Source organism: Corvus hawaiiensis, chromosome Z (genome assembly GCF_020740725.1).
Source record: "Corvus hawaiiensis isolate bCorHaw1 chromosome Z, bCorHaw1.pri.cur, whole genome shotgun sequence".
In the NCBI taxonomy this organism is placed as follows: domain Eukaryota; kingdom Metazoa; phylum Chordata; class Aves; order Passeriformes; family Corvidae; genus Corvus; species Corvus hawaiiensis.
The window spans coordinates 52,770,860-52,797,668 of NC_063255.1; the positions used below are offsets into that span (position 1 = coordinate 52,770,860).

A 26,809-nucleotide genomic window follows, 5' to 3' on the forward strand; every position below is an offset into this window, starting at 1 on the left:
AAAAGAAAGGGAAGAAAGTGAGACAAAAACAGAGGACTTGGAAGAATTTCTGAAATTTTGAGTTGCTTTCACAAATAGCACAAAGAACATTCTGTAGGTCAGAGTACCAAATGTTTCAAAATGTCCCGTTCCTCCTTTGGCAGGAGAACTAACTATATCATCACAGGAGGAACAATGAGGAAAACTTTCAACATCTTTACTCTGAATGACACATGTGCCACGCATTAAGAAGATAAACAAAAGTAGGCAAAAGCAGGTGAAATAGCAAGTTTCAGATTTGTACTAGCTAAGATGTCCAACTTGGGAATACTAAGGAACCTCACATGGGGAAAAAAAAGGCTGCATCTTTTACTCCTTCAGTTTCTTTGGTCAAAATGATGAAGAGGCAGTTTATTACTTAAACCCCACCTGAAATTTTTGGAAGCCTCAACCTAAGAAAGTTGATTTGGAAGAATAAATATTCTTTTTGAGAGGTATGGAGAGAGCAACTCTGTTTTCAAAAGCATTTTTAAAAGAGGATATGTTAGTTGATGTTTACTAAATGTAAGACAAAGAATATACACAAAGTTGATGTTCTCCCCCCGCCCCCATCTTAAGAAATACATTAAAATTCCTTGCATTGTATCAGATTTTCTTCTTCAAAAGTAATTTCTCTTTTTTTCTCTCTCAGATGCTCCTAAAGGATGTTAATTACTATTGAGCAAACAGGAAATGTGATGTGCTTCAAAGTTCATCCTATAGATTATGTCTTAACAGTCAACTGAAAGGAAAAGAACACTTAGTTTACATCCAATCTAAATTTCTGAAGTAATGCAGGACCTCTCAGACTAGTCCTGAAATGTGTTGTTCTTGATACAATATTATTGCATTTTCATAAACAGTATCAACTAAATACTTTTTTGGAGGAAAAAAAAAGCTTTGCAGGAGTTCTTAAGTATCCCAATGATATTTTTATTATTCATTTAAACAGACTTATACATCACACAGAGCTTAAGAGCATGATTATAAAAAACAATAACTATCCCCCTTTATGTTTTTTAAATCACAGAAGAGTTTAAGAGCTGAGCAACTTACGCAGAGGTGATAGCACTTAGATTTCTCTGAGGTCTTGACAATACTATGTGTCTCATAAATCTAATTCTCAAAGTAAAGAATCACAAATGTCACCAGGCACAGAGGCCCTATTAAAATAACCCCATTTATCTTTCCAGTGTGCCTTTCTTTATCACATTATTTGATAGACTGTCATGTACAGGTTTGAGCTGTCCAATCTCCTAAGCCCATTCTGTGCTTCTCACAGCACAGAGCAATTACAGAGCCCATTTTTCCCCAAAACAAAGTCAGACCACCAGTGAAAGTTTATCAGATTGTGTAAGTATCAACATCCATACGTAAAAAAAAGTCATCAGATCTTCAGTAAAGGCAGTTTCTTCCTCCAGAATAATAATGAACAGCTTTTGTAAGAAATGTAAAGAGCCAATATGTTCAGCACAATACCCCTGTGTAAGACCTTCAGAGATTAAACTACAACATCAACGTCTGCTACAGCAGTATTTATATATAGTCAACTGGCTCCATGAATAGGAAATAATGTGGCTTATTGCAAATAGTAGACTTCAAAAGACAGGTATTTCGAAGTCCAGTTTGTTAGGATTTTATTTAAACATAACATGAGTTAAATGTTTTCATGCAACATTTGCACTTAAATAATCATGACAAACAGAAGTAGTTAAAGAACGCACTAATTATAGACTTTGGTGAATATACAAAAAACCTCAGCATGGTAGGTTATACAAAGTAAAGAACATCTTAAGTACTTCCCCAAAATACTGCAGCAGCCGAGACACAGTGATATGCCTTGCAAGGGCATAGGAATGTAGTTTAGAAATCACATGGAACTACCCCTTTCCTTTAACTTCACAAACAAGACAAAAGCAACATTCAACTCCACACACTGATTTTTCAGGTTATGTCTATGCAGTACCTTGAGTTTTATCCAAACAGTAAAAGTTAGACATGTTTATTTAGTAAACAATTCGCAGTAAATCTCTATTACATTTCTTCCTTGGTATTACCTGGAGTAGCCATGTTATTTAAAAGTGGGCAGGTTTGGTACTTTTATACTGATGTCACCAATATTAATATTTCTTGGGATCTCTGGCAGATTCATATTCTTTACAGCTGAAACAGCCCGGGCTGGAGCTCCTGCTAAACCAGCCTGTATACAAAGTGAGGAAAAATGCAAGTCAGGCAAAGCCACAAGAATATTCACCAGCAATATACACAGACAACTAACTTTTCAAGTATTGCCATGGTTACACAATTAGAAAAACCACATGGTAATTGTGTTTGGAATGAAATGGGTTACTTGGAAATATTAAACCAGAAAGAGAAAACAGTTCACATATTCCTTTTTATATGGTAAAACATGTAATGTCAGCTGGATGGAAAAGTATGAGAGGAAGGAACAGGAGGCTTATCCGAGCACGTGTAATGTGCACATTATAGAACAGACAATCTCGAGGGGCTGGATGTCCAACGTGCTGTCTTTGTCTCTTACCTATTCTAAAAGTTCACATGGCTCACAGGTGACTAACATTGGTTACAGGTTCAGAATACGTAACCTCAAAGTAACAAGGTGCTGAATGTCAGTCAAATCGATGAATAGATACACACACACAAACACACACACGTGTGTATGTATATATATATATATATATACATATATATATACACTCAGATATATATATATATACACACACATAGGTTTCAAAGTGGCTTAGCCTAAGATGAAAAGCATAAACACCCTGCATTTGTGGGTAATGAAGGGCATGCAGACAGATCATTTCTACTGACAAACTAGAATAATGTGTTGTCCCACAGTTACTAATTATACACTAACATATCTGCATCCCCTTCAGCATAACACAACAACACACTTTTGCCAAATTAAACTGTTAAATTAAATAGCACCTATTTTTTATTAGAGTCCTCTACTGCATGCAGTCTCTGCACACAAAGCTAGAGCCTTTCTGTATAAACATGCAAGTTTTACAGTACAGAATTACTGGCTTCCATTTAATTCTGCTTTTAGATAAAGTAGCTGCCAAGTTTACACACTAAGGTATATCATGAAATGCTAACAATTTATAGCTCAGAGGCCTGAAGACATACCGAAAATCATCTTTCCCTATTCCTTCTGAAAGTACCAATTCAAAACCTTGTTATTTTAAAGACTATTAAAAAAAGACTAGTAAGTGTTAGTGTATTTGATATTGTGAAGAAACCATACTATTCATTTTACATACAGAAATGTTTCTTCTAAAAGTTCAGATCCTCTATGTGAATTTAGAATTTGCAGTGTGGTTTTACTTCAGGCTTGCCACAAAAGTGTAAAAATAATTTTTATTTTTGCAAGAGAACAAAAAAAGGCATTGAAGATTTTTAAAAGAAGAGATCTTATTAGCAGAAAAAGACATCATATTCCAAATTCTCTGAATATGTAAAGAGAATTAACTTTTATTTTGATGTTTTAAAAGTAATATTAAAAATATTCAAAACCAATAAAAACCATAATGTCATTTTCAGAACTACTAGTTTTAGAGTGTGGCATCTTGCAGGTCTAGTAAAAAGGAGCAATCCACAAGAAACAAAGCAAGATGCTAGAAATTGGCTTAAAAAAAATATTAAACCTGTAGAAATGGAATCCAGAATTATTTTAGATTTGTCAAAGACTGAAGAAATCAGCGCATTTGGAGATAAAGTATTTCTGAACAAGAAATACAGCAAAATGAAACAAGAAAAACTTTGAGAAGTTGGTGTCATATTTGATTATCAAAAAGCACTGGTAGGTGACTACTGCTCAAAGTACAACTTTTTCAGACTGTTGTTTTTCACTGAAATTCATTGCAATTGCAGGGTAAAATTACTGAGGAGTACATCTGACTTCCACCAGGTCTACTGCACAAAAGGAGACAGACACCCCACACACTCCTCAGATAATAACTCTACTTTTTGAAGGTTATGAAAAAAAATTTTCTCCCTTTTACTGCTCTCTTATAACAAATAAATATAAATTCAAGTTAATGTAAGATTTTCACTTAAAATCCTACCTACTGTTCTTCCTTCTCCCTTCAAAAACATAACCCAAGTCAAAATAAAACCAATTAAAGTTTCTGATTTTGAACTAACCCTTTATGTGGAAAGGCTAAAGCATCACAAATCCCTAGATTTCAGTCGTGGCATGATTCCCAGAAGAAGAAACAAAGACCAGAAAGCCATGAGTCATCTCTTAACAGTATCTTCCCTGTCAAACTCTCCTATATGAGACATGCCAAAGTTGGGAAAAGCATGTGGGGGCAGAGAAAAAAGCTCAGAAAACCAAATCTCTAATGTAACCAAATCTGCTCTCATTTTGGCCCTGACAAAACCCAGATTATCAGTTCTCAGAAGTACAGACTAAATAAAACTAAAAAGGTGCAAAAAAGTATTTTCAAACCCTCTTTTACCTTGGTTTCCCTTAACATCACCAAGTCTGTCAGGTCATTCACTTCACAGGCTCTTTCAATAGCAGTATTTTCTTAAAGGGGAAAACCAGGACATAACACTAACAGTATTAAGAAATGCAAGTATCCAAAATCTGCATCCCTGAATCTGCAATAAGTTAAAGGATCAGTACTAGACATTGCAATTTCTTCCCATTTATTAAAAAATAGTGCAGAAGGCATGAAACTGCCCAACACTGTCCTTTATATTTGAGAACTCGGAAATACTAATTTTAAATCAAGAGGTAACAACCAGTGGAGTTCTATTGGATAAAACAATAAATGCTTTTAATCCTTTAAATTCTATTTGCAGTAATGGAAGAAAAATTCATTAAGCAAAATAGGGCAATGTAAACTGTTTTCCACAGAGAAGATGAAAATACTAATTAAAAGAAATAAATTATACAATTCACAATTGAAACAATGGGAAATCAGAAAAATAAAGTAAGTGATGGACAGGGTAGCACATGGCTGGCAATTCAAAGGAGATGTGCTTTCTGGGTGACAAGGATGGAGATTCTTTACCCTAATTTAATGGAAGTTGTTTATTCTTAATGGACAAACAACATTTTTAGTATAACTGGTCATTATTTTTACCTACCTGCAACTATCCTCTTTATACAGACTTACAGTCCCTGCCTCCCGCCCCAATGGGATAGGATACAATGGAGACACAATTGAGAATTATTAAAAATACCACAATTGACATGAGCGCTGCCCTTCCACCCCCTACACAGTCACAACTCCAACAGTCACGTTTCATGAGGACCACTCTGGATCAGGATCAGTGAAGATCCCTGACAAAACAGCTGTGATTGTCAGATTACCTCTTTTTTGACAGCGAGATTAACTTTCACTATCAGACGCCGGAGCAGAGACTTTCAAACTATTATTGAATTCTCTTCTGTAATTCTCTGTATTAAGTGAGTTTGTAGAACAGTGGATACATAAAATGCATAGCAGAATGCTATTTAGCACAATTAGTGTCAACCCTATCAAGCACAACACAGTTACACAGCATTTCTAAGAGAGAGCGAGCAGTTCATAAAAAATGTCTAATGGATAAAATGACTGAAAAGCACTTGAACTCCCAAGTTGGATAACTAACACAATTCAAATACAGTTATATCTGAACTCCTTAGCACTGCTTTTTAGCATGTCAGACACAGTCCTTCCATTTCTTTTACTGGAAGTGACCTGTATTTACAAACACAACGGCACTACAAGTAAGTATGTTCAGCCCCCTGTGCTTTGGAGGAGTTTTCTAGAGGCATCTGATTAATACAGCTTACACTGCAACACTGAACTCAACAAGTTTCTCCTCTTTTTTATCGCATAATTCAGCAGGTAAGTTGGTGATGTGCAAAGAAAAAGCTGTTTCACTTGAAAAAACAAAACACGTAACAAGCTTTAAACATGCAGTGAATGATGAATTGTCTGTCACAGCAAGCAAATGACTCAAACAAGTGAAACTGAAACTTCTTAAGACATAATTAATGCAATTTCAGAAAGACAATACAAATTGCATACAGCTGATAGAACAAAAAGCCAATACACCACAGTTTTGCTGCAGCTGCTTTTACTCTCAATTTCATTTGTTGTTGAGGGATGTGCTTTAATGTTGAAATGTTGCATATTAAAATTTTAGGTTCCATTATTGCAAAAACTGACACTATTTTATAGATTGAAATAGACATATTTAATAACAGGACTTTTACTCTACTGGTCCTAATCTATCAAGTGAGAAACATAAGCTGTCATTAATTTACTTAGGTCATTACTAATCACTATAGGAATCAATTTTCTTTGTTCTTATCATCACCCTTTCTTAGAATGCCCAACTTCATATCAAAGTGATCCCAGCAACCTTGTTTTACTCTTCAAAAAGAAATTCAGATCATTTGGGAAAAGTATTGCACATCACAAACATTGTTAATATGCATATACAAATAAAAATGTCCCAACTGTCATCCCAAATAACTCTACACAAAGCTAGCTATCACTAAAATAAATATATAAAAAAACCCACAGCCTACTGGAAAACAAAATAATGAAGGCTAATGCTCTGCAAAATAAGCCACCCTTTTCCAGATACTTCAGAGGTACTAGGACCTCTCTGCTGCTGGTGTTTCATAGCTATGCTTCTTTTCAGAACAAGTATGACTTCAAAGCAGCAGGGTTATGAAATCATGAAAGGATGCAATACATAATATAAAGGAATGATCATGTCCCCTGCTTATGAGGTTAAATAAATGAACGTAATTAGAGAAAAACCAAAATGAAGTCTGCAAGTATATCAAAATGAGGCCAAACAGATAAGAAGACTTAAGACATACTCTTAGAAATTTTAAGCACTTGAATCACGAAAAGAGTAATGGATGGGAATGATTAATTATTTCTTTGTTTGTTTTTCATTGCCAGACCCAAAAATAAAAACAGAATATGTGTGAGCAGAACACAGAAAAAGAAAAGCAGCTTTGTACAAAAAGAAAAGCAAAAACAAAAAAAAAAAAGAAACCAAACCAAAAACCTGAAATCAAGCTCCCTAGTGTTACCAATGAAATACAGATTGTATGTTATAAGTGTTAGCATATTAGGCAGAAGAAGGTCGTGTCCTTGATTTTCTTCATGAGCTGTAGCATACTTCAAATTTAGGTTAAAATGTTGCATATTACCAAAAACTATTTACCTAATGCTTTTACAACTTATTGCTACTAAATCAAATTGTGGAGTTATAGTTGTTCAATCTTAATGGTGTGACAGTACTCTATCCTAGAAAGATCACATAAAAAGTAAAGAGCAAAGCTATTCATAAATTAAATAAACTTAAGATTCCACCTGCTTAAAATACCTGCAGTTTGGGTACACAGAGACTTAAAACAAGTGGAAATTGATTTTGAAGTACTGCCATTAGCACTGACTGACATTCAAACTGTTGAGTTAAACTAATGTTTCAAACAACAAAATGGCAGGTGACATTGACCATAAAGTGAACTTCAAACATACAATTTCCTTCTCCTTTCTCTGTTCATGTTAACATTCATGTTCAGTAACTCCAGTTACCAGGATATCTTAGAGCAAAATCCAGACATTCAGATTATAATGACAGTAAATGTACACCTGAAGTTGAGTACACGCTGACAGCCCTTCTCATTTTATGTTCAACATACTTAAGGTTGGATGATCAACTTCAGTATTTCTACATCATCTTTACAAATTGCACTGATAATTTTATTCTCTATATATAGAACTATTTCAGTTTGTTGGTTTTGGTGGTGGGGTTTTTAATGTTTCATTCACCTGAAGCTGATTCTGAAACTTCTCTTTGCAAGCAGGTAAAAGTTCTTTGTTTCTATCTGAAAATACTAAGTGGTGAAGCAGAAGAGTTTGTATTACTTATTTCAGATTATCAGGGACAAAATTCTCCCAAGAAAGAAATTATTTCTATTATGTCATCGTATCTTATTTTGTTATCTTTGTGTTCATTTTTTACTGACATTAATTTTGCAGGGTTTTCTGGCTAATATTCACACAAGTTCATACTCCTTTGTTTCTTAACAATGATACAAAGAAAAGTTAAATTCTAAAATGCAGGAAGAGAAATAAAATAAAAAATATGATGTCAATGAAAAGCTAGTAAAATACACTATAGCCAATAAAAAGATGAGGGAACTACAAGAAACTAGCACAAAAAGTAGGCTACAAGGACTAGTATGGGTATTTTTACACATAATTTTTGAGTCTGGCCTACATAATTTATTGCCTTTGACATCATTTTGCTTTCCCTTTTTGTTAAAAGTACATTTTTTTCTAAAAGTCAGCAATACCTTTGTCTACCTGTCCTGTCTGGGAGACTGAAAGATAAAGGTCTGTAAGAGAGAAGAATGGAAAGAGCCAGAAAAGATCAGGAGGTTCAGAAAAAATGAGGCCCAACTTAAAAGTCTAAATCACACGCAGTTGAACACTCCAAATAAAGAAGAGGTAGCCCAGGTTTACCTACAATACTTCCAGAGGCTCTGAATAAAACCCCAATGACCCCTCTCCCAAAGAATTCCCTCCCTTTATCACAGTGATTCTTTGGTTTTAGGATTGACCAGAAATCCATTCACAGATAAAAGACTAAACTGAAAGGTAGGGAAATGCATATAAGACAACATTCCTCCGGGTAGAAATAGTTTCCTTTGTAGCCCATCCAAGCAATATTAGCTGAATCACAAATCAAAGCTAGAGACTCCCTTTTAGTGGTTTAATTAATCTCTATTGAAAATACTAACAAATTCTTCGAGTGGATAATTTTGCTCAAACATATGTGAATTTAATAAATACATTCAGTCTTTTTTCACTAAATTCTAACTGAAAGCCTGTTTAGAAACTTAGTGCATAACTAAACAAATACCTGATGACAAATAGCTAAATTTTGTATATTACTGAAAGCCAGATGGGCACAACAAAAACTGAAGTATTTCTGAAAATGTAACCCAGTTACACCTTTATTAGTTTCATAATTTCAGTTATAAAATAAAAGGCAATTTAACCTGAAAGTAACTGCTTTGCAAATGCAAGAACTATGATGGTGGTCTAAAAGCCAAAGAGACTAAAGCAACAGTGCTGTGGGCACAGATGGCACTCCTATAAACTATGGACTACATCAATAATAATTTCTAAATTTCAAAAATAGGTTTTTTTAAATTAAAGAAAACTAAGAAGATCCACTAGTTTTGATTTCTTAGTGACCAGCATTCAAAATTTATGAAGTTATTACTTATTTTGATTTACATGGATTTGCTTGTGTCTTGAAAATATGTGTTCAGGAAAGACATACTGAAGATTTACATTCTTGATCAAAAAGACAAAAGGAAAAGAAAGAGCAATCAGGAAATTTCTGTGGCTATACATGAAACAAATGGTTAATGATCTGAGAAAATAATTACCAGGCATTGTGATGTATCTCAGCATTACAGTAACTGTTAAATTTGAAAAGAAATAGTCACTGAACTAAGGAAAAAGAAAGTATTTGTGGAGAGCAGAGTGTGAAATGTTCTGCTCCATCCCAGTCACCAAGTGTTTTAATTTATCACTGCTAGTTCTGTACCTTCTATAATTCATTGCTGAATGTAAACTAACAAGTTCCTACTTGCTTTGCATGCACTTCAAGTTCTGTGTGTTGTTTTCAGATCTTTTCCCATCTACTTTTATACTAAAAGTTCTTAAAAGAAAGAATGACTTACAGATGAATAATGGAAAACAGCAAGTTATTGCAGCTGGCTGCACTGAATCAATGTGTTTCAGAAGACTAGTCAGAGATTGGTCTATAGTTGATTTGGTAACAGAATTTACATAATTACATGCTTTCAGATAAAACCAATATGTACATAATACATGGTAAAACATAGCTGCTCATCAAGTTCAGCTTTTGGGAACACTAGGCTACTCTTCTATCAAATAGAAAAATATGTGTATACAGAAGTTATTCAAATATAGTAAAAATTTATGAGAATAACTCCAAATATTCATCTCTTGTGATCAATGTTTCATTCTGAGTGTGAGAAAAATATTAAAATTAACATTTTGGACATCTTCAAAATCTACCATAGAATCTTCTCAGATGCCTATTGCTAGGTACTGTATCATATCATACCTAGTTTTTTTCTTGTTTTTCATATGTTGTGGTCCTGTTCTTAGATATAGTTTGGAAGTTGTGCAAAACAGACAGTTAAATGTAATAAAAAAACTTGAGATGGCACAGCATGAGACTGCAGAATCAGAAGAACAGTATACATTGTACCAAAAAAAAAAGCTGAAAAATTCATTTCTCTCTTTATCGCACTTCAGTTAGAACTAGGAAGTTCTCTGGGTCCTCTTCTAAAATGTCATTTAGCTCATATTTATGCCACCTGTAAGATTTCAGTCTACTCAGCTGACTTCAACTAAAGTCTCCAATTCAAGCAAAGGCTTGTTTAGAAACTTACATAATTGCTTTGATGTGTTCCTCTCTGGTATTACTCTCATTGTTTAGAATCCAATACAGACTTAGCTAACATTTAAGATATATTAGCAGCATTTTGGCTTACAAAGCACATATGGCAACATTAAAGGGACAGTAACATTCTGTATCAAAGATAAAGTAATTCTAAGATGCTTTCTTAATCTAAATGTCTTTCCTAAACACAAATTCAAAAATTGTTGAACTGAAAAGGGATTCCCACAACTCAGGTGTGATCCCTCACTTGGCCCTTTATGGGCAAATACAGATTATCATTTTTTCACTCACCAAAGGCCAAAGGCTCAGATTACCAAAACTGCAGAATTCGTATTTACTTTGAAGTGTCTAAAACTAGGCTTTAAATTCTATCTAGTCCATTTCAGTCCAATTTATTTTTTTGTGTTGCACTATTACTGCTGCTATTCATTTCAGGGGCTTAGAAGCATACTAGCAGACAGGAATATGTAGTCTTTGAAGACACACTTTGTTTCTTTATCTGATTTTATTTAAGTGCTAAACTCACTAGTCCAGCATAACAAGTAGGCTGGAAATAAAAGGTTTTCTGCAAGAGAAACTTAAGAGAACTACAGAAGTATCTTAATAGCAATGGTGCACAATGCTATTAGATACAAAAAGCAAAAAGTAATCAGCAGCAACTAAGCAGTTATTACTTATGATGAAAGGTACAACACCCTTAGATACACTGCAAATTTTTGGCACTACAAGCAGGCAGCTTACACTATTTAGTTTGCTATGAAGGACAAAGAGCATTATATAGCATGCATTTACTACAACCCTGTTTTTAACTTAGAAACTACACAGTGCATCGCTCTTACCTCAGATTTCTCCAGTTTATTTTGAGCATCAATCTGAGTGACAATTTCATTCATGTTGGTCTCCAAAACCATTCCACCCATGACCATTTCGGCCAATATATTATGGACCTAAAAGAGACCAAAAGAGAATGTAAAAATGCAAGATATCCTCCATACAGTCTGGAAAGATGGTATCTAGGTACCTCAATACAGGGAAACATGTATTCTGTAAGTCACTTAATTAATGTTCGCAATTAATCTAAAGCCATTCGGGAACAAAGCTCATCATTTCACGTTCCTTTCTCCAGTAACTTCTTTGTCCACAGCTCCATTACAAAATCATCTGCTATACTACTCATCAATGCTAAGAAACTTCCACATTCCTCTTTCTTTGTTCCCACTTTCTCTCCAATTATTAGAGTTCTAATTAGCATCAACAGAAGTAACACCTCTAGGAAGCAGGTCCTACAAGACTTAAATTGCTCACAAGCAGATGTGTAAACACTACTTTGGGCTACACCTGAGAAGGAAGAGACTGTGATGCTCACCCACCATGGATCCCAAGATTAGGCTTAGAAGTAGAATTGACATTCCTCAGCTACGCCATCAATATGGAGTCTTCAGCATCTACAGCTAAGACTCACAGCCAGGACTCAAACTGCAGGAGCACATAAACCAGCTGGGGATATTACTGAAACGGATATGTTTAAATATCCCCCTTCCCTGCAGCCCTGACTTGAGGATGAAAGCCCTGGTTCATGAATCTCTGCTTCAGAGTCTGCATTCACACCATATTAAAGATGTGCTTTGGGTTTTCTTTTTTAAAAAAGTATCCTTCTGCAGACTGTCTAGTAAAAATCCAGAGTTACTGTGTAATGTATAATACTTTAATCCTGTATTAGTATTTAAATCTGAAGACAAGGAGCATTTTTCTACTTTTCAGAAATAAACATGCCCAATCTGATATCTCAAAAGCATAATTCTAACTACTGTTTTGGACAGTCTCCCAATTTCCCCGTGGGTCAAGAAGTAAATCTCTAAATCAAATAACCTGGAGGTAGTAAGTACATCAAAAACAAACACAGTTCTTGGTTTTGTGCCATACCTAAAAAACAAAATTTCATTTGTTTCCCTGATAAATTTTAAGTGTATTTCTGTACAAATTTAATGTTACATGGTATTCAAAAATGTTGAAAGAATAGATGGCTTTAAAGAACCTTAACCCTTTTGTCTTGCCCCATTTTCTTCTACAGGGATGGTTTTCTAAGTAACAGAATATAATTACTTTTATTTTGTAATCTGCATATGAAAGGAAATCACAGCTTTCTAATAAGAGTTATGTAACTATTGTAATCCATTGATTCCTTTCTCTTAAATATGTTTGCTCACATGCAAGCAGCAGCATGATAAAAATAAACAGTAACTGTTTTTTCTTTTCAAATTGCAAATTGATTGCAAATACATATTAAATGTACAAAACCACATTATTGTGTTTACTTTTTCTTATTAAAAAATAATAAATCATTTTCCTAATTATTTCATTATTTTCCTAAAGAAACAACAACAAAATCTTAACTAAAAAAGCATTAAGTGGCAATGAAGTGCAAAATACACTTCAATAGTACATTCAAAACAGTATTTAAGTGAAAGACTGAAGGCACAATGACTAGCCATCTTATATTCCAAAAGGGAGCTGACTGTTGAGAACATCAACTTCTTAAAATCTGAAATGGCTGCTTTGTAATAACAATTTTAAAGTGTTTTTACAAAAATCAAGAGTGCTTCCTATTTATGTTCAATGTACTCTCTAAAAGCATGAATGCATACTCTTAAGAGGAAGAAATGTACCAAGAAAAAGCTCTCCCAGGAAAATTTGGCAAACACAGTTTCTTGTCTTCAAGCAAATTGATTCTGGACTGTTCACTGTTCCGGTTAGATAATAAACTCTTGCAAGAGATCATGATACTCCCAGAGATATTTCAATATGTGCCAAAAACTTGCAAAAAACGCAAAGTATTCCCTTACATTCCTAACCGAATGTATTCTATTATTTTAGTTGTATAATAGCTTTCAGTGATGCCTTTTCCATCGGAAAGCATTAGACTCTTGGACTCAGTGTGGGAGTCAGTGCAGGACTGAAATAAACCTGCTCCTCCTTACTCACAGGACATGTGAAAATGTCTTGCTCCAGCTATAGCAAGTTTGTCTGGCTGCTTGTAATACAGATGATCTTTAAAAGAGAAGTTAAATTCTCTCCTGTACAAACTACACTCCCCAACACCCCAAGTCCTCATTTGCTACAGCACATTAGAAACGCTCATTCCCACCTATACTCCATTCTCCAAATGCATTTCTCATACTGCATCAATATTCTTGAGTAAGCACCTGTCTTGGCTCCAGGTTACTATAAGCCATCGCTGAGCGTTGTACAATTATAAATGCCTGATGAACATAAATGTTTCCTTACAGAAATACCACATTAAAATGTTACTAAAGAGGCAGCAGCTGTTGCGATGGCATAGTTCAACTCTTCTACATGCCACATAATTTTTTACAAGAAAAAATGTTGGTTTAGGCAGGTCTCACAAGAGAATTGCAAGAAAGGAACCTTCCACAGCTCCACCATGAACTGAAGACACAGAACAACTCTCATTCAAGTAAGTTAGCCAATCCCCACTTTTCTCTATACCAGACCACCCAAAATACAAGTATTTTAAAGGTTTCACCCCAAACAGCACCCACACATAAGCACCCATTAAAACTAGGACTGTCTAGATCAAACAGGAGCAGATGCTATTTTTCCCTTTTGCACACTTGAAATATATTAACAAGCCAGGCCACAAATATCTGACAAGAGAAAGTTAACGCATTAACTCTGAAGGCTCAGTGCATTATGCTTCTTGACAAGGTGACCTTATCAGCAGTTTAAAGAGAATTTAACACTGTAATTTCACTCTCACAGATACATCTTCTGTTTTGTTCTCGCACCTACAAGAATACTGATGAACTTTAATTGGAGGGAAAAAAAAGGAAGAATGAAGATGACACCAAATTAGTAACAGCTGCACAACTAATGCTACTGTAGAGCTGGTAGCAGCCTTGCATAATTACAGAAGTTCATGTCTCTATATTGTATTCTTTTGTTCATTTATGCTCAAGTCAAAAGTCACTGCACTGGTTAATGTCACATTCAGAGTTTTTGAACTCAAGGTTTCATGGACTTTTGTTGTGAAAATGGATTATTTTTACTAAGATATTGAACTAGTATTTAGGGTTCACATTTTCCTCAGAGTCTGAAAACTCTACTCTAAACAGCTAATGAGATTCTCAGGCAGATTTTTAGTAAATTAAATTAAACAGTTGAATTCTAGTATCCATTTGATATGTAATTTTCAAGAAGAAATATCATCTCATATCCAATACAAAGTAGAACATTCTTCAAGAAATTTAACATTTTGAAGCACCTAAGTTGTCTACATTTTATTAGAAATATTTTGTATATAAAGTTAGGTTAAGGAATACTCTTTAATGAAACATGCTACAGAGCAACAGCCTGGAACACGTATCAGCCAAAGCATTCTTCAGCTAAAGATCAAACTCTTTCCCACAAAATGACTGCAGTACTTTTGTTCTTTAAGCTCAGAAGCCAATATATAAACCACTCATAAACTCTTTTGTACTTAAATCTGTAATTTTGGAAATATCCAACATGTTCCAGTCAGACTAGAAGTCCTAATGACTTTTCATGAACAAAGTATAGGTTAAACACTCACTGTAGGTAATCTGCGTTTCCCTTTCTGGTCAAGGTGCAAGTGTTGCTTCCAAAAGAACTTCCTGATTTTGAAATAAACTGAGTCGGTTTGAAATGGTAACTTGCTATTATTTTTAGTCTACTTTTTCTATCTTACTTTCCTTTGACATCTTTTGCTGTGAATGCAGAACGATGTTCACAGATGGGGAAAGGTGACTGCACAGAAAGCAACAGTAGGCACAAAATGCAACTGAAGGAATAAATTCTGTATATTAAATTCTCAGCATTTTAGATATTACACCAAGAAATGTCAAAGCTTTCTAAAAGACAGGTGACTATAGTAACAGCATTTCTCAAAACTAGTTTAGTAAGTAAAATACTTGCTTCTTATAGCTGGGAATACTCAAACAAAGTTTGTTTGAGATTTTGAACAGAAAGATCCACACAGCATTTAAATTTAAATAGTCATAGCACATGAAAGGCAACTTCCAACCCTAACTGGAAAACACTTAACTTCAGTTCTGAGTTGTATAAAAGCTAATCATGAACGAAAGAGAACACATTACTTCTTGAAGCTATTCCTACTCTAAGAATATTCCGATGTCTTGCATTTTACAATTTTATGTGCAATATTATTATGCAAATCTCCTGTATTATTTTATTGTTCCTCAGAAAGGAATGTTCAATTGCAGCTTTCAAGTCACAAAAGTAGTATTTTAGCAGAAATGGTCTAGATTTCACTGATTATTAAATCACAGAATCATGGAATCAGTAAGGTCGGAAAAGATCTCCAAGATCATCAAGTCCAACCTTGGACCAAACACCACCAAGTCAACTAAACCACAGCACTAAGTGCCACGTCCAGTTGTTTCTTGAACACTTTCTGGGCATGGTGTGTCCACCACTTCCCCAGGCAGTCTGCCTCAATGCCTGACAACTCTTTCACTCAAGAAATTCTTCCTGATATCCAGCTTGAGGTAATTTCCTCTTGTCTGTCAATGGTTACTTGGGAGAAGAGACCAACCCCCATCCTGCTACAACCTCCCTTCAGGCGGTTACAGAGAGCAAAGTGGTTCCCCCCGAGTGTCCTCCTCTCCTTCCTAAACACCCCCTGCTCCCTCAGCCATGCCCCATAAACTTACTATCTGTACCCTTCACCAGCTTCATTATCCTTCTATGGAAAGGAAGGCAGGATTTAATACAATGCATCAGCTGAACCAAACATTTTACTTGATAAAAATATTACAGGATGTCATCACAGTACCTTGTCTACATGGAAGATTAAATCCAGCTCACAGACATTTTCAAAACATTTGTCTAGTGTTTCCACAAATACCTGCAAAGAGGGGAAAAAAAAAAGCCAAAGGTCAATCTTTAACAAAAACTCTACAGTTCCATTAGGCGTGAGGTTTGAGAAAAGCAAATACAGAAATTAAAGACTGGTCAGATCTTAAGGCATTAAAGGCATCTACAGAAATTATGTGGTTAACATTATGTCAACAGTATGTTATCTATGTAGAGGGCAAAACTGTATGCACAAGCAAATTCAGGTTAAAACTGCTATAAAAGTCACGTTGTTTTAAAAAACAGACACATCTTGAAAAACCAGTAACATAACCTACACTATAATTTTCTCATCTGTGATTCAAAGTACTCCTTCCCATTTCATTAGAACTCAATTATTAAGAAAAAAAAACAAACTGTTTTCCCCATTACTGTTACTATTTTTAACAATTACTACATTGCAGGCATCTCCTAGTTAACCAGAATGTTAATTTTGCTGTTAACTCTCAGCATCACTGCTTCCAGCAGCAGTACACAGCTTTCACCTGATTTAGACCCACTGAATTCAGAATGAAAAAGGCATCTGTCTTAATGTCACACCTCTTGATCCTGTCAACCAGGATATATATCACCACATAAATTTAGAAACGTCTAGCAGTTTATACACAGGTAAATAACTCCTCTCTGAATCCAGAAAAAAAAAGTGTAAAGCAGAAAAATCCAAGCAGCTGCTGAACTCCAGCCACTGACGTTCTCTGCCAGATACGGCCTGTACATCACCTTGCTCTGGGTGTTTCTGTAACAGACTCCTTGGTATTTATGTCCATACTTTGGTACACCAACAGCACCCAGTCCCCATTAGGCCAGATAACAAAATTATGATGGTATTTGCAGTCCTGAAGCTCCTGAATGCCAATCACCACATGCTTGTGGTGAGTGCTGTCAAAGACTCCAGTCTCAGAGAGCTGTAAGCACAGTTCCCCTTGTGCAAGGGATAACTCCTACAGATGTAGGTATGTCAAGATCTCTCTAAGTTAAATATAAGACTGAGCTTAGGATCTTCAAAGTTAAAAAGAATTTCTGTGACAACTTACTGATCTTTTATTAACGGTGAATAAATAAACTGCAACTTGCTGGAAATTTTTATCAGTTTTATATGTTTCAAAGCCATTTTGTCACAATATGTATTTAACATTATTATTAAGCTGTCACTGTATGCAATTTTTTATTCAATTCTAAACTCAAACATCCTAAAGCAGCAATATGGAAGATAAACACTTCATTTTGATTCTCAGTTCCACATGATTTAGGAACCCCATCTTAGTATTTGAGAGGCACCAGATTTCAAATTGCCTAAGCCCAGAAAAATAGGAATGAGAAACCATGTTCTGACACAGACCACATTGTTTAGGTTGGAAACCTAAAGATGAGTAAGTCAAACAGGTAAGCTAGCACTGCCAAATCCAGCTCTAAACCAAGTCCCTGAGTGCCACATCTAGATGTTTTTAAAACACTAGGCATGGTGACTCTATCACTTCCCTGGGCAGCCCACTCCCAATGCATGACAACCCTTTCAGTGAAGAAATTTTTCCTAATATCCACTCTAAACCTCCCTTGGGACAACTTGAGGCCATTTCCTCCTATCCTATTGCTTCTTCCTTGGGAGAAGAGATTGAAGCGACTACCTCCTTTCAGGAAGTTGTAGAGAAAGATAAGGTCCCCCCAACCCTTCTTTTTTCCAGGCTAAACACTCCCAGCTCTCTCAGCCACTCCATGTAGGCTTGTGCTCCAGCCCCTTCACCAGTTCCACTGCCTTTCTCTGGACTTGCTCCAGCCCCTCCATGTCTTTCTACTAGTGAGGGGCCCAAAACTGGACACAGGATTTGAGGCATGTGCCTCACCAGTGCCCAGTATAGTGGGACAGTCACTGGCCTCACTGTTGCCGATCTAAGCCAAGATGCCAATAGCCTTCCTGGCCACCTGGGCACAGCTGGATCATGTTCAGATGCTGCCAATGACCACCCCCAGGTCCTTTTCCACTGGGCAGCTTTCCAGCCACTCTGCTCCAGCCTGTACCACTGCAGGGACTGTTGTGACCCAAGCGCAGGACCTGGCACTTGGCCTTGTTGAACCTCATACAATTGACCTTGGCCCATCAATCCAGCATGTCTGAATCCCTCCAGCAGATCAACACTCCCACCCAGCACACGGTCATCTGCAAACTAGCTGAAGGAGCATTCAAACCCCTCATCCACATCACTGATAAAGATATTAAAGAGGCCTGGCCCCAACACGGAGCTCTGGGGAACTCCATAGCTAACCATACACCACCTGGATGTTAACGCCACTCTTTGTGGACCAAAGTCCTGCTCATACAGACATGTATTTATGCCTACAGGCCCAGTGAAACAGATCTGCTTGACATCAGCCGTTCCCAACTGTCTACCTTGCATTATCAACAAAGATTACTTTTATAGCTTAATCCCTGGTCTTCAGATCCTGCTCACACTGTAAAAGAGAATGACACCCTGCCCTTGCTATTACTTCTACTATTAATGTTTCTAAAATGTTGAACTACAGATTAAGTGATGTTCCATGTGTTTAAAACAAGGACTGTTCTTCAATACCAAAATACAAATCTGTCACTTAAACTAGGAACATAGAGCATATTCAGAGGCAGACTCGAGACAATAATGTTTGGTGACAGATTAACTAAGAAAATGAATATACTTCTGTTAAATTACACTGAAGCTAAGCAAAGCAGGGATTTTTTACTCTAGCAGTTGTTAATTCATTGTGGTAATAAGACTCTTCTATAAAGAAGGGATGTGAGCAAACAAAAAAACTTGTATGTTAAGCAGAAAAAACTACACATTTGACAACATGTGCAGCAAAACAAATGACCAAAGATGTTCTCTTACTTTCCTTGCACCATAGGAGAATGCAGTTACAAGGACAGTGCTGTTTGATATTAGCTGCAAGAAGAAGATTGGAAACAGAGTGTAAATGCAACCTTTGTCCAACGGTTTTAGTTACAAGAGGTAAAAGTTTGTCACTGTTTTTGAAAGAAAATATTTCTCATATAAGTCACCAAGTTTGCACATAAATTCACACACTCTGACTTCAACATCTGTCTAGTTCCTTGGAAAACAAAGCAACCCATTAAAAACAAAGCCAACTCAAAAATCCTAAAAATGCTCCTGCCCCCCCAGATATACATATTCAGCAGCAGAGTGTATGCTCACACATCAACAACACAAAAGTTTACTTTTTGTGACGTTCTTCCAGTAAATAAAGCTTCTATAGCAATAGTTGATTCATAGTTGAGTGGTTACTTCTAAACCTTTACCTATTACACAGCAATCCCACCACACACTAAATGAACTCACAAATCTCTGCTTACAATGCATGACCAGTAATGCACAACAAATATTTTTTAATCTAAGGGAAATCAGCTGGCACTGACTATTCTTCACAGAGATTTTTCACTGACTAAGGATTCCTCATGGAAACTTCGGAAATTTCCCCCATCTTCCACTCATGATGGCGAGCTCACTCAGAGTAACGCCAGAAATGACAAGGTTTACATCTATTATAAATGGCCTTTTGAAATACTGGCCTAAGGTAAATTAGATTTTTTGCACTAACATTCCTTGGCCTATTTTAAGATGCCTTCCATAACTGAAATGGTAAAAAAAATTAGAGGCATTTTCATCAGAATTTTAGTTGAGTCAAATGAATTGCACGCTATGGCAAACGGTGCTAAAATTTAAGTACTTCAGTGGTCACTTCAGATGCTGCAGACTTGTAGATCAATAACCAGAAGAGAAAACACATCAATTGTTTTGGGGGACACACACACACACTGTGCACACACATCAGCTCAGACACACCTTGTGATGTTACTGGAAGAGTAACATAAATAATTGAGTCAAATATCAGGAAAATAAGGATGCATGCACAATGAATTACTAGCTCCCCCTTGTGCTTAATTTTTGAAATTATAACCTTTTATGGCAAAAAGAAAAACCCATGCACATCTCCATGTAAGCAAACAGAAAACATAAGGGGAAAAAAAAAAAGGAAAACCCCCACACCTTTCTTTTGCAAGAGATATGCTTTAAAGAAGACAGATACACACTGGGAGCACAAAGCGTATGAAACAAAATACCAAATTTTTGTTGGATATATACAAGTCAGGAGCTCCCTCTACTCAGCCTTATGTCAAAACATAAAACATTACCTTTACAATGAAGGGCTTATTTTAAAAATAAGCAAATAAGACAAAAAAGGAATAAATCATACATTAGTATTAGGAAGATAACAAGGGTAGCAGAAAACTCAGAACACCTAATCAATTAAACGTATCTGAGCACGGATAATGTCAAATACTAACAAAAGCAGGTACAAAAGATGAGCTAAAAACAACAGGAGTAACTCATACCAAGAATATCCCCTTCTTCCTCCTTAGCTAAACAGGAATGGTAAACCTGAGGACAGAAGCAATCCAATCTGCCCATGGAGAGTTCTCATCCCAGTGATATGCCTCTCCATTTTTATTTAATTAGCATAAAAGCATCTCTGGTCAGGATCCTTTATCGTTAGGAACTGAGAAAAACACGTAACATAAACTGCACTGCATTTCCCACATGCATCTCACTGAACATCATCATCTTGCAAGGCTCTATAGATTTCCCCGTGGAATACTGATCTCACAGACCCGCTGCTTGCTATGTCTTCGAAGTACAACAATGGGCCAAAATACTAAAAAATTCTCAGAGCTGACATAGGCTTTTTGGTCCATAAGATAGTTATGGTACCACTGTAAATGCCCCTCATTTTTTCCTTATGGCAGTGCACAGCTAGTTGTGTTTTCACACATATTTTCTTTCCATGCACTAAAATCTTAGACTTCACAGGCTAACATGAAGACTCTAAAATAGCATGACAGAATTTACACTGAATCGAAAGGACTGCAAAACCTAAGCATAGCACAGATGCTGACCTATCTCTCCCAATCCAAGTAAGCAAACAGAATAAAAAGAAACTTGGGTTTACATTTAGAAAAAAAAGAAAGAAAATAGTCAAAAATTAACAATGTGGATTTGCCTTAGGTGTTGGAACACAGAAATCCAAGTTGAAGACAGTATTAAATCTGAGGCAGAGTCTATGACTTGTAATGCATACAGCATCCTCATCAAGTCTGTGTCAAGAAGACTTACCCGTGAAATAGCTCTGACCTAATGGTGAGATAAGTGGCATTCACAAAAGTATCTTAAGTATTACAACAAAAACTTTATGCTGAAAAGAACTGCAGACTGCCATATGTAATCTAGTCTCCTATGCATTTATTCCGCTTACAAGACAGAAACCTCTGAAGTGCTATACCGAGTTCGAGGTTCCTTTCACCAGTTTACTTTCCACCATAAACTGGTCCCTTATGTATCTACTTACTTAGACAATTCATTATATGTATGACTCATCACAAAGTCCAGATGTCTTACTCCTACCTGTGTTATCTCTGAACTACAGTAAACAAAGATGTATAAAAATGGTTCAACACTCCACAGGAAAAAACAAAGCTTATTTGCTTGACTCGATATGGGTGTGTATATACTGTTAGTCTGCATTGCATGTGGGGTTGGCATGTAATAATAAACTTTCTGAGGTTCACTATAAGATACATTTAATTCTGATTGCTGCTGCTAAGAGGATTAAACAGATCCTTCTTCTGAGCCAGTCTGGAAATTAAAAACATTTAATTAATCACTGTATTAATCACTTTAATTAATCAACGTAATCAAACGGTTGAATTACAATGATTAAGAGAAATTGGAATCCTCAACAGCTGTAGGTACTGTGATGAGACTGTATAATTTATAAACAAAATCATACAGGTCAGAAAAATAAAGTATGTCTACAAATGGAAATAGGATTTTTATTATTTCAGCTTCCTTTAAGCAATTATGTAATTCAACACTGAGGCATTTATGGAAAAAAATGTGAAATACAAAAACTAGGAGATTAAACTCTATCGAAGTATTTTTGGTACAAGAAGCAACACAATTTAGAGAAAAGTTTAAATTCTCTAATTAAAGAAGTTTGAGGGCTATGTAACTATAGGCAGCAGCAAGCTCAAGCAATTTGCTTCAACACCTGAACGTACAATTTAGGTTGTACTATGTATGAATATGCTTTTTTTCTCTGTTCATAAATATTTTGGCACTTCCAAGTAAGAAGACACACTACACAATAGGCAGCTAAGCAACCCTGTACAACAAACTGCTATGAACAGCCATTGTGTACCTTACTTGTTAACGCTGCACTGTTCAGATATTGCAGAATGTTCTGTGACCAAAGATGATACAAAAATCCAGAAAGGAGTTTCCTTCCCTGCTACCCACACAGGCACTCTTCTGGATCTACTGTCCAGAAGAGCAACACTGGAGTGCTGAACAGGAGGAGGTGCCTGTGAGAAGCTATGCAGCTTCAAGAAAGGTCTGCAGAGAATTGTGAGGCCTTAAGAGACTCACAGTGCTTCTACAGTGAAATAATGAACAGATACAGGCCCATGTCTCAGGATGGATTTTACTTACATAATAAATCAATTCTCTTGATGTGCAAGCTTTTGAAAGGCTTAACAGGAAGTTATACTTAGTGTTTTATAAATATATATATACCTAAAACGGAGATGCATTTTACGCAATGGCATAAATCACTTCATGGTCTGAAACTATTTTTTGCCACATCTGAGCTCACTAACGATCACTGGTGGAATGGTTTATTTGCAAGTTTTAAGTTGAAAAAAATCACGGGTTTAGTCAGAGGCCTCTTGACCTAAGAGCGTTCATATTACCAGACATGATACTTGTTACAAGGTTGATGCAGACATATTTAGCAGTTTAAACAGTGGCCACAGCATCAGGCCCGCCTGAGTTTAAGAAGCATTTGGACAATGCTTTCAGGCACATGGTGTGATTCTTGGGATGTCCTGGGAAAGGTCAAGAATTGAACTCAATGATCCTGATGGGTCTCTTCCAACTCAGTATATTTTATGGTTCTATGAAATCGTACCTGGGAGATCTGCAGAAGACACTGTATTTGAGGAGTCAGTGATCTTGAACAGGCCCTGTCTGCCCTACCGGGCTGAGCAGCCTGGATCTTCTTAATATAATCTATAACCTATGAGGTCCTTGGCAAAGATCAACTCTAGGAATGGAATGTACTGATCCTGACCAAGAGACTGCTGCACGTTTAGGGTTTAGTCATCCATGTAACACAACCTGAATAGACACAGGCCAGTGTTCTGCAGGCTGTGCTGCAGAAATTCCTTGGCTGAGGGATAAACTCAGACAGTTCACTGTAACAGAGGAGCCTGCAGGCAGCTCTCACAAGTTACCAGGGAACATGTCACCTGCATGGCCTCACCACGATCTCAAACTGCAGCAGGAAGGTCTCCTGAAAATATCCTTTAGGAAGAGCTGTTTTCCTGTGAGGAAATTATACAGTAGCTCAAAGATCTAAAAGAGGGAGAGACAGACAGGATCTGCTTTGCCCCAGACACTGTGGGAAAATCCACCTGGGCTCCACTGGGTGCCACATGAAGGTGGCATGCCCAGCATCTGAAGGGGTCTAAGATTTACTATCCACATTCATCTTCTCACTCTGTTCTATTAAGCAGTTATCTTATTAAGCAATCTGTACTGTCAAGCCTTTATTACAGATACAGAAAGAACCTAGACTTATGGATCATCTTTCTCCCGACCAATCCCCACCCTACCGACCTCAATTCCCCTGGTGCAGAACAAATACCTAGGGGAGCACTTGCCCTCCTTTTCTAAGGTATACCTGACAAAAAGCTTGTAAGCCACTACGAAATTTTAATCCAAAGAGGTTTTGGATATGCTTATCCATTATACATTTATAGTGAATATATATATATATATATATATACACACATATATATGCATGTGTGCGCTTGTGTGTGAATCTGGGTATATAAAAATATACAGATATACATATATACACACACATAGAGCATTGCCTATCAAAGTTCTCAATCTACACTTGTCTAGCAAATGTTTGAACTGTGCCATTTTTATCTGCAGCCAAAAAGAGGCCTTGAAAAGTTAAAACAAAAAATAGATTGTGTTCAGGAAGTTCCAAATAAACTGCTTCCTCACTTTCTCATCAACACGGAAAACAACTTTTTCAAGGACAGCCCAGAAAACTACAAACAATCTAAAAATAATACTCAGAACTTCCTGGTATGTTCACAGTATAAAAGAGACCGTCCAAATATTACCAAAAAAAGGCAGAGCAAAATATTTAAGTTCTAAGGCACTTCAAAGTTGACTTCCACTTAATAAGGATAAAAAAAAAAAAAACAAAAAAACCCACAAAACAGCAAAAAAACTTACTTGTATGAGATCTAAAATACCAAGCTCACTTTCTGAGGAATCCACACAGAAGACAAAATACAAGGTGGCATAGTGTCGGTAAATTAGTTTGTTATCAGATCCACCTATTAATCTAAAGAAGAAATAAAACAAGGAAAGCTTAGTTAGCATCTCAGGATAACCTGGGCAAATCCTCACAATTATTTCAATTAATAGGAGGCATATTGTTAACAGCTGGAATTGTCTCAAGTCCAACTATATTGCAACTTTTATTTTGTGATATAATTCCAATGGAAGACTAAGTAACAAGACAGACCAACTTACATTTACCACACAAGCACAGTTATTGTTACTCATATGGATAAAAATGACATCAATGTGTGCACCTTTTTATTAAAATCAATTTGAACAGATCATAAAAAGACAGGTTTTAAGTGTACTTCCATTCCACACTAGCAGGCAGGCACTGCACAGGGATTAATCTGCTTTACAGATTAACAGTGTATGCCTAAGAACCCTTCCCTGACCTTCTCATAAGAGCACTGAGAGAAAAAGAAAACTGCAATCAAGACTGGTATTTGGATTGCAAAAAAACGGTTTATGATCCATTTAACAACCAAGAACATGTAACACTTGCGCTACAAAATGTTTGATATCTTGAGAAGTAGAACCATACTTCAAGTAACAGTTTATGATGCAATGTTACAGTCACAGAAGCAATTACGTTTTTATGGACTGACTAATCATCATGGCACTGAATAACAAGAGGTCTACAGAGGTATATTCTTCCACTCTTCTGCTATGGCCTTCCAAAAAAAGGCACATAAATCATGAGATCTACATCAGACCACTGACATTTGCTTTGAACTGTAAGAGGCCCACTCATACAGAAAGGAAAATATATTTTAGGCTGAACCTACATGGCCATGACTATCATAATTCTTCCTTAATTCTGGACCAGAACTGAATCACCTGTTTGGTGTACCACAACTCATCCCTTGAGTTTCTATCTTTATCACAGGGAGAGAATACACAGATTTTACACAGATTTAAAAAAAAAAAAAAAAAAAAAAAAATCTTCTAGGTCACCCTTGCTTAAGTACTTTGCTCTGCATTAATGCTTGAGCAGGGATGGGGGTAGGGAAAGAGAACCCCTTGTTTCTGAAGAGCAGGAACTACGTTTACATATCAGACAACACTGTGACAAACAAATAGGAAAGTGGAAAGAAATGGCAATTAAAGTTTCTTCTTTTGTGGTTTATTTACCCAGTTCTTTCAAACGCTTCATGCTTGAAATACACATAGTTCTACACATAAACTGTTGAGGCCTTTGGGTAAACTGCAAACTCTAAAGTGATCCCTGTCCTGAAAAAAAATATACTGAAAAAAAAATTGAAATGGTAACCCTGGAACTGAGCAGTAGGAGGAATGCCAGAATTGTGTTCTCTGTCTCAGTTTATTTTTGTTAAGCAGCTGTGATTTTTAAAAAAGCTCCAAATGTCTTCTGTCTTTCACCTTAGAATTCAAGACAGAAGGTTTCCAACTTAACATAATCTCCAAGAATCTAATGATAGAACCACCAGTTGAGGAGTTGGAAAAGAGTAATTCAAATTTTAAAAGCAGTAATAAAAAAGATCAGGAATCATTTTGATCAAGAAAAAAGACATCCTAGCTGACATGGTACAGACTAAGCATTTGACTCTGACTCTGCACACAGAAAATCTACATGTTAGCAGATTAACTTTCAGTAACCGGAAATTCCCATAAATATAATATTTAACAGACCATGACAATCTCTATGTCATAGGCTGGAGATCATGAGCTTACTCCATCAATAATGAGCCCTTCTCCTAGAAGGTGGCTTTTTAACTATTTACTCTTGATGGCTAATAAAAACTCCAAAATAAAACACATCTCCATTTCAGAGCTTCTTCAGCTAAAGGATGTTGACTTTCAGAAACAATGAAGATGATTCCAAAAGGATTATTTTGTGTCTGTCTTATAGAGACAGAACACATAACTCTCACTTTCCT

General features: G+C 36.2%; 1 protein-coding gene across 4 annotated transcripts in view; it reads right to left on the bottom strand.

Annotated features, from left to right (window-relative positions):
- Window positions 1-930: 930 nt before the first annotated feature.
- The window catches only part of AP3S1 (adaptor related protein complex 3 subunit sigma 1), a 28,788-nt gene continuing 2,909 nt past the window's right edge, over window positions 931-26,809 (bottom strand). The window contains exons 3-8 of one of the 4 annotated variants that reach the window (XM_048290486.1): window positions 24,798-24,909; window positions 19,299-19,352; window positions 16,358-16,429; window positions 11,364-11,471; window positions 8,372-8,413; window positions 2,132-2,218 (exon numbers count right to left, since the gene is read on the bottom strand). In XM_048290486.1, coding sequence (XP_048146443.1) covers window positions 8,378-8,413; window positions 11,364-11,471; window positions 16,358-16,429; window positions 19,299-19,352; window positions 24,798-24,909 — 382 coding nt within the window. In that variant the 3' untranslated portion in view covers window positions 2,132-2,218; window positions 8,372-8,377. Of the gene's footprint in view, window positions 2,219-8,371; window positions 8,414-11,363; window positions 11,472-16,357; window positions 16,430-19,298; window positions 19,353-24,797; window positions 24,910-26,809 lie in introns of all 4 variants that reach the window. The other 3 variants (XM_048290484.1, XM_048290487.1, XM_048290485.1) reach the window with 3 other exon arrangements.